At 40.8% G+C, this 16,834-nt stretch overlaps 1 protein-coding gene across 1 annotated transcript; it reads right to left on the reverse strand.

Moving 5' to 3' along the window:
- Positions 1 to 4,173: 4,173 nt before the first annotated feature.
- atl3 (atlastin 3) lies at positions 4,174 to 16,178 on the reverse strand. Its single transcript, XM_040015286.1, has 14 exons — positions 16,047 to 16,178; positions 13,498 to 13,721; positions 12,788 to 12,922; positions 11,529 to 11,633; positions 11,394 to 11,444; positions 10,994 to 11,050; positions 10,818 to 10,910; positions 10,535 to 10,673; positions 10,303 to 10,430; positions 9,317 to 9,373; positions 9,146 to 9,217; positions 8,782 to 8,973; positions 8,409 to 8,648; positions 4,174 to 4,904 (listed from the first exon to the last, which is right to left on the reverse strand). Exons 2-14 carry the CDS (start codon positions 13,699 to 13,701, stop codon positions 4,842 to 4,844), a joined length of 1,536 nt encoding a protein of 511 aa, XP_039871220.1. The 5' UTR covers positions 13,702 to 13,721; positions 16,047 to 16,178; the 3' UTR covers positions 4,174 to 4,841.
- Positions 16,179 to 16,834: the final 656 nt, after the last annotated feature.

Here is a 16,834-nt window from a genome sequence, read left to right on the forward strand (position 1 = left end):
TGATGAGTAAAATTAGCACGACTGCAGCGTTTATTCCAGTTGCCATTTTTAACTGCCCTTTAAAAGCCGTAATAATTATTACATAAACCGCGTGAGGGGTGTTTGATAGTTGAGACCAGTCTGTCACTGTTTAATGACCGACATTCATCTCCCAGCCGGACGCGGAGCGGGTTTCCAGAGTGGGAGGAAAATCTTCATCATCCATCCTCTCTCCTCTCCTCTCCCCTGCCCTCCCCTCCTTGCGGTTTTTGTCGAACTCACTTCCAAATATGGAAGCGAACGGTGAGCGGCGGCGGCGGTTAGTGCACGCGCCTCGCTCACAGTTTTAGGGAGGGGCCAGGCTGCGACGCTCATCACCATATAAGGAAACAAGGGACCCGAAATTCGCTGTAGCGGAGTTTTTGTACGGACGGCGTCGGCACGCAGGCAGGGAGAGAGGAAAGGACGAGGGGCAGATGTTCAGGCAGAACGAAGCCAGCGTGGAAAATGAATGACGAGAATGACACGTGAGGCGGATAGCAGAGTCCGTGCATGTATACAGGGTGTGAAATGAGGCAAAAATTTCAGTTCGTGCACGCAGACTTATGCTAAATATGGGTCGAGTTACGGCGATGCTATGTAAACACGCTGCTTGCAAACTGACCTACATTCATTACGCGGAATAAAAACAAAGATGGTGTCATGGCCTTTCATTCATTGTTTTAAAAAAAAAGAACAACACTATATATACATTAAAGACTACAAGAGAGGGCAGCAAAGAGGTGGACAGTGTTTCCTTTATCGCTGTGGATCTAAGTCATTAAAATGAAACACGTGTCAACAAAGCTGTCCTTTCTTATGGCTTGTATACATCCCGAGTTCCCTCACTGGTGGGTTAATGCTTTCTATGAACATATAAAAGGAGAAGTAAGGCTTTCACTTATTCAAAAGGATTATATTGCCTATAATTTTAGGCATCTCTTTTACTGCCAGCTGGGAATGGCTCCAGGAGGAAAATTTGATATATTTTAAATACAACATAATTATTCTCATGTGATGTTAAAGTGCTACAGAAATGAGTGGCCATTAGTGGAATATATTTCCCTTTATGTGGGGAGTAAAACTCTTGAAAGGATTAAGAATTTTTATCTTTTTTTATCTTATCTGCAAGTAAAACTTACTATAAAATCCCTGCTTTCTAAGGGCCTAGACCAGGGATGTCAAACTTTTACATTATGGGCCATATTTCAAGTGGGCCAGACCATCTAAACTCCCCTTTCTGTCAGTGTAAAGAATTTTAACTACACATTAGAGTACTGTTTTTAGTAGTAAGTTCAAATTAATGAAATAAATCTGTCAGTGGGACTCTTTGGACTTAATTTGTAAGAAATAAATGTGTAAAATTACAAAAACACAAACAAACAAACAAACTGTTGCCTCATTGCCTAGACTGTCCTGTAATAAACAAATTCGAGTACAAGTTAATCTTGGTTTTATCTGCCCATGCGTTTCCTGGCAAAGTCTAATGTGGTACATTGTTCCAAAACCTCTGCATTTCCATTCATGAAGGTGTGGCTTGAATTTAGACCTTGACAATGATACACTTACCTGCTTGAGAGCGTTCCTGACTTGGTTTGATGGTATGAAGGTGTTTTTCTGAAGCATGGAAACAATTCTGTCATCATGCACTTAAATTTTCTTGTGTGGTCTTTCCAGCCTCCTTCACCTGTACTGACATCTCCTTGGTCCCCATATTTAAAATTAAAGCCAAAGCTGTAAAATATAAATTTCACACACTGAATCAGGCTCACACAATGTTTGCTTCATTTGTGATGAAATAAGAGGGACCAGGTTTAACCTGGCCATGAAAATAATTGTCAGTCAACTGTCGAATTAATTGTTATCCTCAAATTTGGGAAAACGGGGGACTGTGTATAAAAAAGTATTGTAATTTCTAACCAGTTAATGCAACACTTCAGATAAATATCTTGAATTAAAGTCTAAAATCCAATCCCATATTGATTGATTTAAAATCCACTGTGGTGGGGTACAGAGGGGAAACTATAAAAAATACAGTTAGTTTGTTGGACAAAGATGCAACACATATTAATGGAGACAGCTACAATAACTCATACAGTAGCCTACAATTTATTATTGTTCATATTGTAGCTACATACCTACCACATAGTACCCACTTTGTATTACTAGTACATATACTTTACACGCTACATGACATACTGTATTGACTCATTGTTTATGTGCATTACTTGTTCATTGGACTGAATATTACATAATGTAAACTGCTTGATTATTTGTACTGTAAACACACATGTATCCTGTACTATTACACTTTCTCTTTATCAGTGTTTTGCTCATTTGTGCAATAATCCGTGTTTAGAAGACCTACATTCACTTGAGTACTGCTTGCACTATGTAGTTTTATGAACAGCATTTTGCTAGGCTCTCGCTGCACGATGACAACAGAGTTTAATGTGATTTAATCTAATCCAATATCATTCAAAAGCAATCTGTGGCAATCAATTCTTTGGCTGCGCAGTTACATCAAATGCAATGGCGATGTAAGAGCTTTGCATAAGTAGTATTTTTGTAACTGTGCTGATTTGCTTATTCACAGAGGCAAGCCTGCTGGTGGAAACGGCAGAGAAATGAACAGACCAGAAACGCTGGATCAACAGTTTGAGGCTCCTGTTTATTCTTTATAAAACAGCACTTCTCAAGTTAAAGCCACCATGCACCTGCAAGAGATGACTGCATTAGCTGGGACTACTTGCATGCATTTGCTCGCCTTTGGACCAAGCTGTGTACAAAAAGCACCAAAGAAGAGGGGAAGTGCAATAATAACTGCTTTTTTAAAACAATTTAAACAGTTCCCTCCTCTTGTGGAAAGAGACAGAAATGGAAAGTGCAAAATGATGGTCAAAAACCACAAATATTCAATATCATATTCAATTTGGAAATTTTTGGCCCTTTACTATGTGGATTTGTATCATTAAGAGTAATATGGTATCACTGTGAGAATAAAGCATCACTGTACAGCTTTTTGGGGATTTTTTTTTTTTTTGGAATAGTTATTAAAGTGCATACTGCTGCATAGTTACAGGAGCCATCTTCATGTTATCATGCACGTTATCATATTTAGAGATGTAGGGCATAGCTACAAATAATCATCGTCCTTTAATCCACTACCTGATTTACTCTGAGCTGGCTGGAGCAGCCCCTGCTTGGCCCCACAAAGACAAACTAAAATATAATAAATCCACTGAGTGGTCCAGCTTTTTATTTCTCAGTACAACTTGCTGATTTGCTAAAGATTAAATGGTTAACTTGCTGCATGCAAACAAGAATGTAAGAATCAAGCCCATATTGATTATTTTTCTTTCGCAGTAAAAGTCAGTCATATGAAATGGTAGTTTTGAGCTGAACTGGGAGCCAGATAAATCCAAGTTTTACCTCACACAGCTTAACAAATATTTAAACAGTCTTTTTATAGAACAAATTAATGTGAAGCAGTTTAAACATTAATTTAACTTACAGCTATTTTACCAGTGGGGCTTTTGAATAGGGTGGGGTGTCACAATGTTATTTCTCTGCTGACAGTATAGACCATTACCCGTCACTTAAAACATCACAAGATCATTTGAGGGGAAAGCATGACTAACAATATCATATGTTACATGATAATAATCCGTCTTAGTGTTGCAGCCCTCGGAAAAATGAAACACTTGTACAAAAATTCAGGATGACAGCTGTGCTACAATTTTCTGCTGATTTCTCCTGCTTTTTTGTTCTATTCATACATTTTGCTTGCCATTAGTTTCACGTATGTCTCCAATTAAATTACTAGCATGTTTAAATGTCTTTAAAGAGACAGAATTATCTTGTTTATCGCTTAACCCCTGGAGGGTCTTAGGGTCGATTTGTGGCTCTAAGCCCAATAGTGTATGGATTTTTCTAGGACCCTCCAGGGGTAAAACTCACTGATTTTTGACATGATTAAAATTTTACACTAGCGCTCACAACATAATGAAAGCAGTTTATTTGGTCAATCAACACTTATCAGCATTCTAATACTGTCTTTCCTTTGGAATTTTTTATGGAGTGTGTGTGTGTGTGTGTGTATATATATATATATATATATATATATATATATATATATATATATATATATATATATTCCATGTGGTCTATTATTTAGTACTCAGATCAACAAAGTATAGCATATTTCCATAAAAGAACAAACAAGTGAATCTCCCATTACATACAGCCTCCATGCTGTGCTGTGTAGAGCAAAAAACTGTTTACTCTCCCCTCAAAGCCTCCCAAGAAATGCTAGTTCATGTTAAAATATGAAGCCAATCTACAAACAAGCTGGAATGTTTTAAAGTCAATGAGTGAAAACAAAGAAAACCTCACAGGAACCTGAATAAATGTATACGCTTTAAAGCTAGCATTTTAGGAAACTATTTCAAGATACACTGCAGAAACCCTGTCTGAGCAACATACGGCCAACGAAAATGCATTAAGCTTGAAGTAGAAAATAAAAGTGTTTTTAGGTTTTAGGTAAACTTTGACTTGTCTATTAAGACCAATTGTAAACTTGTAAAGTGATGGCAGTGTCAATTTAAGACATAAAATACAGTTTACGTCCCTGCCTTAGAGAATAACAGAACCGTTAACAGGCAGAATATTGTGCATAATAGAGATGCTGGTGAAGTGGCATCATCTCGCTACCCCGTGTCAGTGTTGTTGAGTTTGGGTGGCATGATAAGGCTTTGGGTGCTGACTGTGTGTTTGCTGTGGGCGCCGTTTGCTTTGCATTATGAAGAGAGTGTGGAGGTCTTTTAACGGGTTTTCTTGTGCTCCACCATGCTTGTCCCTCTCGACTTGTTCAGCATCACAGTGGCCTGAAAGGAGAAAGAACAGGAGAGAGAGAGCTGATGTGAGTGCTTGCAGTGTTCGCTGACTTCAGTTCTGGTTGCTGTATCCATCACCGTTTTTAAACTCTGCCAGCGATGGCACGGTCGAGGAACTTGTAAGGAAAGTGAACTCAAGATTCAAGAATGGACTTCAAACAGCCTCTGAGGGCTGGAACACTTTCATTTTCTGTTTCAGTCCTTTTTCATGTTGGATACATACATCATACATTTTTATTTCTATCTCTTCTTAATAATCACCATTGTTCAACAAAAAATATTTGTGAAAGCATTACAATAATCCACAAAGAGCACCATCAAACTGGCCTTCAGTAGCTCATTGTTGAGGCTTCGTGGGTCACACATTTACTGCATGGTCATGGTTCAGTCTCACCTCTCTTATCAGCTCCGTTACAAGAAGTAACAGTCGAGCCACTTTCAGAAAACAAGCCCTGATAAGTCTGCTGTATGTAGGCCATCAAGCTCCAACACAGTCTGCAAATAACTGGTAAAAACTGGCATGTAGTTGGACCACAATGTGACAACAAATATACTCCTTCAACTTCAGCTGCTCGTCAGATGGCTCAGCAGCTTCAGACATGTCCGCCCCACACAGCAGCTCAGTGTTGGACTGCTCCAAGATGAGCTCTATAGACTATCAGCTCAGGCCCAGCCATACCCAAACACACAGACAAATTAACCGTGTACACTTGTATAAACAAACATGCAGGCCAATCATACACACACACACACACACACACACACACACACACACACACTAGAGTGCAGGCGAACAGATGGACCCTCTGAAACAACATCCCACCCCTACACCGGGTAGGGTGCAGGAAACAGGGGTGTAGCACCCCGTCCACTCCCCTCCCCCATTGGTGTCCCCAGTGTTAGACTTTCTGACATTCATGTCCACGTCATGCTGGTCTGCTGTGGTAAAGGCGTGAACGCAGCGCTGTCCATAGACTAGTAGATCTAACTCACCTATGGCCATGAGGGTAGGGACGGAAAGAATGAGATCACAGATATGAGCAGCGGAAATTAGCTTCCTCTGGAGCAGGGGTATCAACATAAGGCCTGGGGGCCAGAACTGGGCAGGCAAAGTCTCATGTCTAGCCCACTGATGGCTTTGAAACAACTAAAGGATAGCATTAATTTTCATAAATTTCGCAGCTTTTCCAAATGATAAGGGACCTTCCCCACTGCCATGTCTGGGCAGAGAGCTACTAGAACTTTTGTAATTTTACAGATTACATGTGTACATATAGTTACACACGTAATCTGTAAATATACATTTTTATTTATTCATACTGACAGATTACTTTCATTTACTGCAGCAGCAATTTCAGGTATCTGACTAGGATGCACCCCAGGTGAGGTATTCTGAAAGGAGACCATGTAGCTGACCTAGGATGACCTATAAAAAAAATTGGCTCGAAGTCCCTCAGAAGAGCCACAGGCGAGAGTCCAGTGGGCTGGATATCCACTTCATGCTGCCACCAGCCAGGTGAATGAAGGCAAGAAAATGGGAAGGGTTTAAACTTCTCCTCTCACAATTCCTGCCTGGTGAACAACCAAAGCCATCGATGTTAATGTCTTCGTGGAGAAACCAGAAAACACATGCAGCTATCTCCATAGGTCAGTCACATTTGTGTGCAGTTTGTATCAACTACAAACAATTTTGCTTTCTCACGTGGTTAAAAATAAGAAATAGTAATTTTTTTCTAATTTATCAGCCTTAAGTTAAGAAATGTGACCACAGGAGAAGTTTAGAGGGCAAGGAAAAAAAATTCACAGCTTTTTGGTGATTATCAAGTAATGAATCAGAGTCGTTTAAACACAGTTTAACAACTTGAGGCGGTCAGCTTTCTAGCAGCCCACATAATTAACCTGTGTGGTCCCATATTCTTTTTGAAGGAATTTATAATTTTTGTACAAAAAATGATGCCTGATGTTTCTGATTCTGTCATTTTTTAAATGCATTGAATGTTTTTCCTTTCTTCACCACCTCCTTATCGATTTTCTGATTAAAATCAATTCTCGCTTGAATAACATGATATCGATTTATTAAAATCCAACTTTTAAATATAAATTTATTTTGCCAGAAACACCAGAATCTCAGGTTAAACCTCACAAAATCTTAACAACCACCAAACAACTTAAACAGTAAATGAGAGCAGGTACAAGGATTCTGCACAAAGACGTAAACACAAAGCGCGGACCCACCGATGCATCAGAATCAGTGAGATGTGGCTTTCTCACCTGACGGCACGGACACGCCGCTGGGGCTGAAAGCCGACTGCTCACGGATTCTGATGCGTTGGCGGGTCCGCACTTTGTGTTTACCATTTTTTCGCGCTAGATTCTGAAGCTGCAGGTTTTGTCTCAAAACCAGCAGCAAAAGAAGACCTAAACTAAGCTTCACATTTCGCTTCACATAAACATAGTCATGAATTCCCTCTTACTTTTGCTTCCACCATGATAAAAATCACACTTCCTGCACAGCTCTCTCTTTCTCTCTCTCAGTGTTCTTCAGGAACAGTTTCCCATCTAAAAATCTGTTTTCTGCATTATTCACTTGCTTATTACGCACCAGTCTACTGTTGTTTACAGCACTGTCGCTGTTTGTTTGTTTGTTTTAATTTAAATGATTTCCAACAAGAAAGCCTAATTTCTGCTGTTCAATACTGAAGAAAGTTAAACTTTTTAAAGTTATGCGAAATTGCAAAATGCTTAGCTGAGTCTCTAATTAAACCTCTGCAAACCTTTGCTCTGCTTCACTTCAGCAGCATCAGGTAATGTTTGTGTGTTGATTCATGGTTTTCTTCCGTTTTTGTTCTACTGCCGAATATTTTTACGGTGGTAAAAAGCCAGGCAAGGAAAATCCCCTTTGGGGTTGTGTCAGGAAGGGTCTCCAGCATAAAAACCTGACAAATCAAACATGCAGCGCTACCCGTACAGACCCCCTTGTTAATAAGCAAACAGCTGAAAGTAACTTCTACTTTTACAGGCATTTCAAACTTTCAGACTTCACGTTACCAACACTTTTCAAGATCAGCTTAGTGAGGGAGCTCCACTTAGTGTCCTCGTTGCTAAAGTTTTTCAAGTTTACTCTGAAAAGGTTTGAACGCACTTTATTCAGGCTCAGGAAAACTCCTCGGGCACAACCGCTTTAACTAGTTTGTGAACTTTCCCCAGATTCCTATCCTACTGTCAGTGAAGCATTTAAGCTTAACATAGGACAAAGCTATCTGCTCAGACACTTAAACCTCTAAACTAGCACTAAAGTGGAAATTCACACTATTCAAATGTGTTGTATAAGCCGTTTTTATTTAGAGAACCAGACTTTTTATTTTTAATCCTGGTGGTTTTGTTGCTCTCTACAACAAGCGCTCCCTCTAGTGGCTGTAACTGGTGCATTACACTAAAACAGAATCCAGCAATGAAAGCTTTGAGACACAAATGCCTCTCTCCCTTTATTCTCACCTGCTCCAGAACGACGCCGGCAGCCTGGTCGATGGCTCCTCCCACATTTCGGTACCGACCCGAGTAGCGGATAAAGGCCCACGTCAGCATGGCCACCATGACCGCACCAAGAGTGCAGTCGCAAAACATGGCGAAGGTGGACAGGCCGATAAAAAGAAGCAAACCAGAGAGCACGTAGAGGAGGCACACCAGGACAAACAGCACAGCAGGAGTCCGGAAGGCGCTGAAGAGGTTTTTGGACTTTGAATACAAAGAGAAAGAGCAAGTGATCAGGAACAAAACTGAAATTAAATCATGTTTGACCACGTTTTACCTTCATTAATTGATTTTTATACTTAGATAATAAAAGAGGGTAAAACAAACCACTCTTTACCTCGTTGTGCTTCAGGTATGACTCCCACATTTCCAATAGCTCCTTTTCCAGTTTCACCTGGTAACGGTTACAAAACTCCTGCCCGCCCATCTTCTTGGTGGATGCAAAGACGTGAAGAGCCTCCCGGAAGAAAAACTGATGTTTCTCTTCCAGGGAATCTGGAGAAACATAAGGCAGGTCTCCTCCACACACCTTAGTAAAAGCACAGAATCATAAAGAGGGAGGGTGTTTCAAATTCAACATTACAGATGATATATGTAACCCCCTTTACTCTGTAGATTACTGAGGCAACAAGCACTTTAAAGTAGTGACTAATGGGAATGATAATAATCAGGGATCACCACAGAGATTAACATGAACTCACCTTCTCCATGTTCCTGTAATACTGGTCTTTGGCTGACGCCACAGCTGCCAAGTTATTGGCCTCTGCTGTGGCCTGGTGAGACAGACACACACATGGTAAAGATGATAAAGAGTGACCTACTCAAGAGCAACACTAAGTGCCTGGTCAAACTGGCGTAAACAGTATACGTACCATGAGCATAGTCTTTGGCTGCGGTAGGTCTTCTCCCTGATAAATCTTGATATAAACCTGGTGACACAAAACAGAAAGGACTGTTCAGACACAGATATGGAGAACCCTGAGTAGAGAAATCCATGACAGCAGCTGTCTAGAGAGACAATCATCTACTTTGTAAGAGCTTACCCAGGAACCATATAATCCACTCACACACACATCTGTTCCACAGATACCGGCAAGATGGAGGTACACTTTTTCTTCTTCTTAACATAATATAACCATAACTTGAAATAGATTAGACCTTCTTTTGTGCCTGTGAGATGAGCCACAGATGCTGACCGTGTTGGTGTAAATGTAACATACAAGGAAAACGTTTAATAAAACTTAATTTGAGCTTTTTTAAATATCCTGGTGGCTCTTGAAATCACAATTATGGTTTTCTCCCCCCAGTGGGGACAGGCTCCAGCACCCTCGCAACCCTGAACTGGGTAACTGGAATAAGATGGGTGGGTGGACTTCCTTACTACTTACTTCCTTACATACTTGATCTTGGTAGCTTGAAACCTGTCCAGAGCCATTGTTGAGATTCCTGCTAACTGGCAAGACATGTTTCTATTTCTACAACTGCAAAGCAGAAGGAAAGTTTCTAGAAGTAGACGAGCTGTTTGAACCGTAAAATCATAGACTAATATTTAGTTACAAAAAACATGAGGATTTTGTGCCTTTTCACTGTGATCTATAAACAGTAATAGACACAGGATGGCAGTAGACTCAAAACATCTGGCAAATTTTAAAGGAAGTGGGCTAAGGCATGTTTTCCATTCCCCCCATTGTTTCTTTTTTAAACCCTGTCTCTAGCTCAGGTGAACAGCTTCAAAATGAGCTTCTTTATACTCAGAGAAAGAGAAAACTTCAGAGCAGGTAAAGTAAAGCAAATATTTAACATTTCTAGCCAATGAACTAAAAAAAAGGGGCCTGTAAATATCTGATTGTGATCTCACCTTGAAAAACTCGAGCAGGCCGCTGCATGTGACTTTGTTTCCATTTATTTCTTTCTCCACCAGACGGTCTGGATGCAGCAGTTTGGGAATCAAAATCTTCAGCTGGTCTCTGAACTCAGGACCAACATCTGACAATAAATAACAATAAATTAAAAACAAAAATCTAAACTCAGGAGTGCACTCTGCTGAAGGCCATCCAACTAAAAATATCACAAAAACCCGAGGACCTTACCGCAGAGCTGTCCCTTAAAGGCAGGACTGGTGGCAACTTTTAAACCAGGGTGAGGTAAGAGGAAGCAGGATATGCTGGTGAAGCATGAACGAATGTGCTCCCTGACTGTTTGCAGCTCCTCGTGTTGAGCCTCCTTAACCTAAAAAAAACAACCAACCAAGCAAACAAACAAATAAAACAAACAAGCACTGCTGAAACTCATCATTTCAGATCAGTTACATAAAAATTCACAGCCACAGTGCATTCATGATACTCTGCCAAATCATCAACACGTGGCTGGTACCTGTAACCGTTTATCCAGGAATTGATTCCCGCCTTTGAACCCGTAGCTGTACTCGTAGGGAAAGCTCCAGTCCCTGATCAGAAACATCAAAGACTGCAGGAGGAGAGAGAACGTGTTAGAGAACAAGAGAACAAAAAAAACCCCCACAGATCACTGAATGTCGTTGTTTCTCATACCTGAAAGGGCTTCTGAAAGATCTCATCCATGGCGAGACGACCATACTCGGTGAACAGCTACAAGGAGAAAGAGGAGGCGGCGATGCCCATAATGGAAAATTAACAGTGAAATTAAAAAATGTGGCACGTGACTTATGTTAGGCAGTGAAATTACTTCCATTAGATGCAGAAAAACTTCAAGTATGAAATAAAACGCATGAGCATAACAGAGTACACCAAACAAAACAGTTTAAAAGTCGATTCCTTAAAGTAGCTGCTGTGAATGAATGAATACAATATCAGAGCCAGCACCACGAGGAAAGTATTATGTGTGAGAGTCTAAGTCTAAACAGTAACTAGATTTAATCGTTTGGAGCTTAAAATCTTTGGTGGGATTTTCCAAACACCAATCCAAACTGACCTGCAGCTGCTGCAGGTCGTCCTCCTGGATGTTCTGTGAGAGATTGTAGAGCTAAACAAGACAAAAACATGTTGGCACACTTTACAACAGTATCAAGAAAATACTGATTTAGTGATGCTCGGAGCAGATCGTCACCTGTATGGAGCTGGTCATAGTGCTGAGGGCAAAGATGGTGGCACAGTCCTTCACAGTGGACTGGTCGTCAAACGCTCCCTGAGTGTCCATCAACACCACAGCCACCTGCAGCAGCAGAGAGGGAGAAGATACGCAACATGGGGTAAATGTAGGAATCACGTGCTGTGACATGTGCTCAGATTTCAGATTTTAGACTGGCTCCAGTTTCGCTCTGAAACCTCAACAAGCTCAGTGCAGTGGCATATGAAGCAGTTCTCCACCAGCTGCTGGTACAGCTTGCAGCGGTTCAGAGAGCAGAACTACCATCGCAGTTCAAGACAGTGGCGTTAGAGGGCACCTGACTGCAAGATAAGAGACTCTGCATGATATTGAGGACCTGGGCAGTGAGCCAGACAGGAGTGAAACACAGAATGAAAAGGTTTTGGACAAGCTAGTTAGCAGTAATAATAATTTACAAATAATATTGAGGGGATCTTTCACAGTAACCTGACCAAATATGGCGATGGATGAGAAATTAGACATAAAAGCATTTCTAAAACAGGTTTGCCAAATATACTTTAACATTCCTTAGTGGATCTAGGCAGCTTGGCAAAGTTAACTCTATGCGAGCGAAACACTGAATACAAGGAGGCACAATACTCCAAACAGTAATGTGTATTAATGAGTCACTGCATCTGAACCACTGCCCAACCTTGCTTTCATTCATTCAACTTTTATACTGATCTGAGGTGTGGCAGAGAAACTGAAATATGCAGAACATGCATGCAGAAATGAGGAATGCAAGGAAAACAACATGATTATAGAGCTCACAGATGTCTGACCTCTAACCTTGAGGTCAAGGTCATCAAGGTTGTGATTGATGACAACCTTTCAGAAAAAGCAGCTAAAGACGTCTGTAGGCAGATGAACCGCTTGGTCTAAATTTAGAAGATTGCTTTTAAACTTTGCTGGAGGCTGACAGAAACCAGCTCATCTCTTTGTAGCAGTGACATTTGCAGCATGCAGGGATCTGTCCACTGCACTTATAAACCTTTGTTGTATAAAATACAAACCTACAAAATGTGCTTTATAGTAATAAAGTCATAAGCACAGACTAAAGGTTAGAGGAAAGGCTGAGACCAGAAATTACTCTGGCACTGAAAATCTAAAACAATGAATGAACATCAACTCAATATTTCAATATGAATTCCATTAGTAAATGTGAGTGCTTACATGTTTACTCTCTTAAAACAAATAATCACACATAAATGTTCGAGTACCTCTTCACCATCGCTCTTTTGGACAAGGAAAACTTCGCTCCACAGCTGGATGCCTGATGTTTCCGGTTCTGACCCTCCTCTCCAAGAAAACCCGGTCAGAGGCTCGTCATCGTTACCCATCCATTTCTCCTCGTCCTGATACAGAAATGCAAACTTCGCTTTTAAACCCCCATCACAGCAAAGCCGAGGCCTTCAGGTAAAGCTTCGGTGCTATTCACTCAGCCATAACCTAAATTATGAATGGAGATCCCAATTGTTTTGAATAATTTACATAACAAATAAGTACCCAGTGGAGTGTAAAGTGTTCAGTGACTGAAAGATGTCATAATAGTCATGTTGTGAGGCCAGACAGTGGCACTATGGTAAAAGTAATGAATAAAAGTAATAAAGTTAAGAGAGGGCATTCACAGACTCTACTCCTTAGTGGTCATGGCAAAATTCTCATTTACTCCTAGTCAGTAAACTAGTTAGTTCACATGTTAGTTAGTCCTCATGCAATCCACACACCAGGACTAATTCTGCAGGTTATCACACCTTGAGGACAAAAATCGGTCTCTAGCATCCTGCTCTGAAGCTTAGCTTCACACAGTGAGAGTCCAGCATCTGATACTGTAAGTGCACTTCAGCTGATCTCTGAAGTGCACTTCAGCTGATCTTACAGAGATATGGTGATGAGACACGCTGAAGGATCAGGTTACAGCACAACTCACCTGTCTGTGCATGTATCGAAGCATGAAGTCGAGCACAAAGCTCTTCCCCTTCCTGAAGGCTCCGGCCACTGACACCACCACCACACGTTTGTCCCGGACCTTGGGGTTCAGCAGGATCTGACTCAAAGCATTGATCTCCAAGGTGAAAGAGTGATTGTCCTTACAGACATTGACAATCTGAACTGGGCCTGGTTCGCTCCCCATTATTCTTGATGTTCTGGTCCCTGTGCGAGATCACAAACAAAGAAACACCAAAACAAAATCAACACTAATTATTAATTTTTTTTATAATTGAATGTTTTTCTTTTTTTCTTGAAAAAAAGAAAAAAACAAGTTTATACTATGCCATTCTTGAACAGTAAATCAGAGAAAAACTCATGAAGCAACAGATGAAATTCACCTGTGACACTGCCACATGCAATATGACACGATATACTCCAACATATTGGGCAATAGATTGGTGCATCTTAGCTGAACATTATTATATAGCAACAATCATACTACTTGGAACATTAAATTGTTCTTGGTATTTCAGAAACTGCTGATCTACTGGGATTTTCCCACATAACCATCTGTAGGGTTTGCAGAAGATGATATGAAGGATCTTCAGGAAAAAGAGAAACTATTCAGTAAGCAGCAATGTGCTTGGTGAGGCTGGAGCAGAAAAACAAGACTGTCTGGAGATGACAGGAAGACATTAGTAATAGGCATTTGTTACGACAAAGGTATGCAGAGGAGCATCTATAAATTTATCTTGTCATCCTGCCATCACCCCAACCGGTTGCGGCAGATAAATAGGAAACAGGGGCTACAATTCACAGAGGCTCAAGAATCTTGCCGGGGCTGATGACGAGTCTCGGTTTCTGCAGCAAAATTTGGATGGAAGGATCAGAATTTGGCATAAACACCAATAAAGCACAGATCCATTAACAGTTCCAGCTAGTGGCAGTGATGTAATGTTGTGGGGGATATCTTCTTGGCATAGTCTCCCCTCCTTAGGGCCAGCTGAGCACTGTTTAAATGCCACAGCCTTCCTGAGTGTTGTTGCTGACTATGTCCCTCCCTTTATGACCACAGTGCAGTGCATCGTCTGATGGCCACCTCCAGCAGGATAATGCAGCATGTCACAATGCTCAAATGATCTCAAAGAAGTTTTCTGAACATGACAATGAGTCCATATTTGGCCTCTACACCATATTGAAGCCAACAGAGCACCTTTAGGATGAAACAGGAGATTCGCATTATGGATGTGCAGCCAACAAATCTGCAGTAACCGTGTGATGCCATCATGTCAACATGGACCAAAATCTCTGAGGAATGTTTCGAGTACCTTGATATGCCACGAAGATTTAAGACAGCTCTGAGACCAAAAAGTATGTCCAACTCAGTAATAAAATGGTCAGTGAGGGTAGTAATAAACTGATTTTTAAATTCTGGGCCTCTGTATGTTTTTTGTTTTGTTTTTTAATCTTCTCCTTTTTGACAGGAAAGTGGTTCAATTGTCTTTACAAATAAATAATAACTCAACTGTATTAAAGCCTTTCAGTTCTTTGTTGCACTCGTTTTGTAGATTTTGCCCACAAAAACCTGATATACCGAGTTACAAAATCAGCCAACATATTTGTGCAATGCTGATACAATCCTATGACATTTGTGCTAACAAGCTAGAGAAGCTAACGAGAAAATATCTCCTATGTCTGCCTATCACCAGAAAAGAAATCATTCAAAAATGTGTTCAAGTTGGTCACGAGAAAACTATTAGGAAATAGATATAATTATGATGACAACAGACTTCTCCAGCTTCACTAAGACTTTACTTATGCTTCCCGGGCTTGCTGACAGAAATCAGGCATGCACTGGTCCCTCCATCAGGGACAATATCAGGCTCTGTGTGAAGCTGACGGGGGGCTCCTCTTATGGGTGTCACGTTGCTTTGCCTGAAGCATGCTTTCAATACACTCCACTGTCGCTGATTTTGCGGGGTGGATGTCTTCTCCCGCGATGAGTAAGACAGGGAGGTGTCTGGATACAAGTTCATAATGCCCAGAAAGCAGGCTGCTTTCGGTTAAAGCTCACTACCTCAAAGGTGTGGCGGTGAGGAGCAGCATACCAACCATTTCTCAGCAGTGACTTTGTTCATACGCCTCGATGCTAACAAGCAGAAAAAAATATGCAGTTCAGACAAAATCTGCTTGCACTTTGCAATCTAAACACGAGATAAACTAAGTTTACGAGACTGATCTATGATGACGCTACATGATATTAGCGCTAAACTGACAGCACTGCGAAGAGCACAGCTAAGCCGAACTGTACTGACATCGACGTGAACTTCACCGAAAAGCTAAATAACAAACTACAGCTCACAACCACTGAGCTAACATACAAGTTAACGGATGCAGCTAAATTCTTGTGTGGCTACAAGCTTTCAAACACCAGCAAAACGATGACATACGTTACCGTTGTTAGCTAAAAAAGTGTTAAAACATCTGAAACTAGCTTTTAAAAACGCTTCTGCGATCTTTAGCTCCTGTTTAGTGATTTAATGTTACCTTTGGTGTCTCCAAACAGCTTCAGCACAGTCTTCTGAGAGTCGCCAAACCAGAGAAACGTAACTTTTTACACTGGCATGAAAATAACCATGAGAACTTTTTTCCATCAACAAACTTCCACACACTTCCTGCCTCCAGCCTGCGAAACGCCACACGGGAAATGTAGTTTTAAAACAGGTTTCCCTGCCGGCGCTCCAGTGTCTCTGTGAACTACACGTCCCAATCAGCCAAATATCCAACAGCTCTGGGAAATGTAGTTTTTACCGTCAAGTTACGAATACGGAACTACCAGACAGGTAATGTAAAACAGTGCCGGGTGTTTTGCGTTTATACAAATTATAGCCTAAGGATTTGCGCAGAGGAAACCGAACATACATAGCAGGTTTCCAAAGGGGTTTGTTTTGTTTGCGTTGTTTTTCATTGTCATATATGTGTGTCTGCGTTAAGTAAGCCGTGGCTTTTGCGCCCTCTCACGGTGCAGCCGATCACTGTTTCTAAAGCCACCAGATAAAGCTCATCACACAGAGACACCGAAACTTATCCAGCAGCATTTTAAAGCAAACCTGAAGCCGATAGACTCAGAAAATTAACATTTAGAGATAACAAGATTATTATTTTTAAACAAACAGTCAAACTAACTAGAAAAGAAACAAAAACCAACCACAACGACATACAGAGGGAATCGTTCCTTCCTCATACCTGTAGTTACTTTGTTTTTTACTTGCCAAGCTGCCTACTGATTTATAATCACATTTGTATTCACTGGGCTCTTTTATTTTAATTCTCCT

The sequence above is a fragment of the Simochromis diagramma genome, unplaced genomic scaffold (assembly GCF_900408965.1).
Source record: "Simochromis diagramma unplaced genomic scaffold, fSimDia1.1 OVJJ01000685.1, whole genome shotgun sequence".
Taxonomy (NCBI): domain Eukaryota; kingdom Metazoa; phylum Chordata; class Actinopteri; order Cichliformes; family Cichlidae; genus Simochromis; species Simochromis diagramma.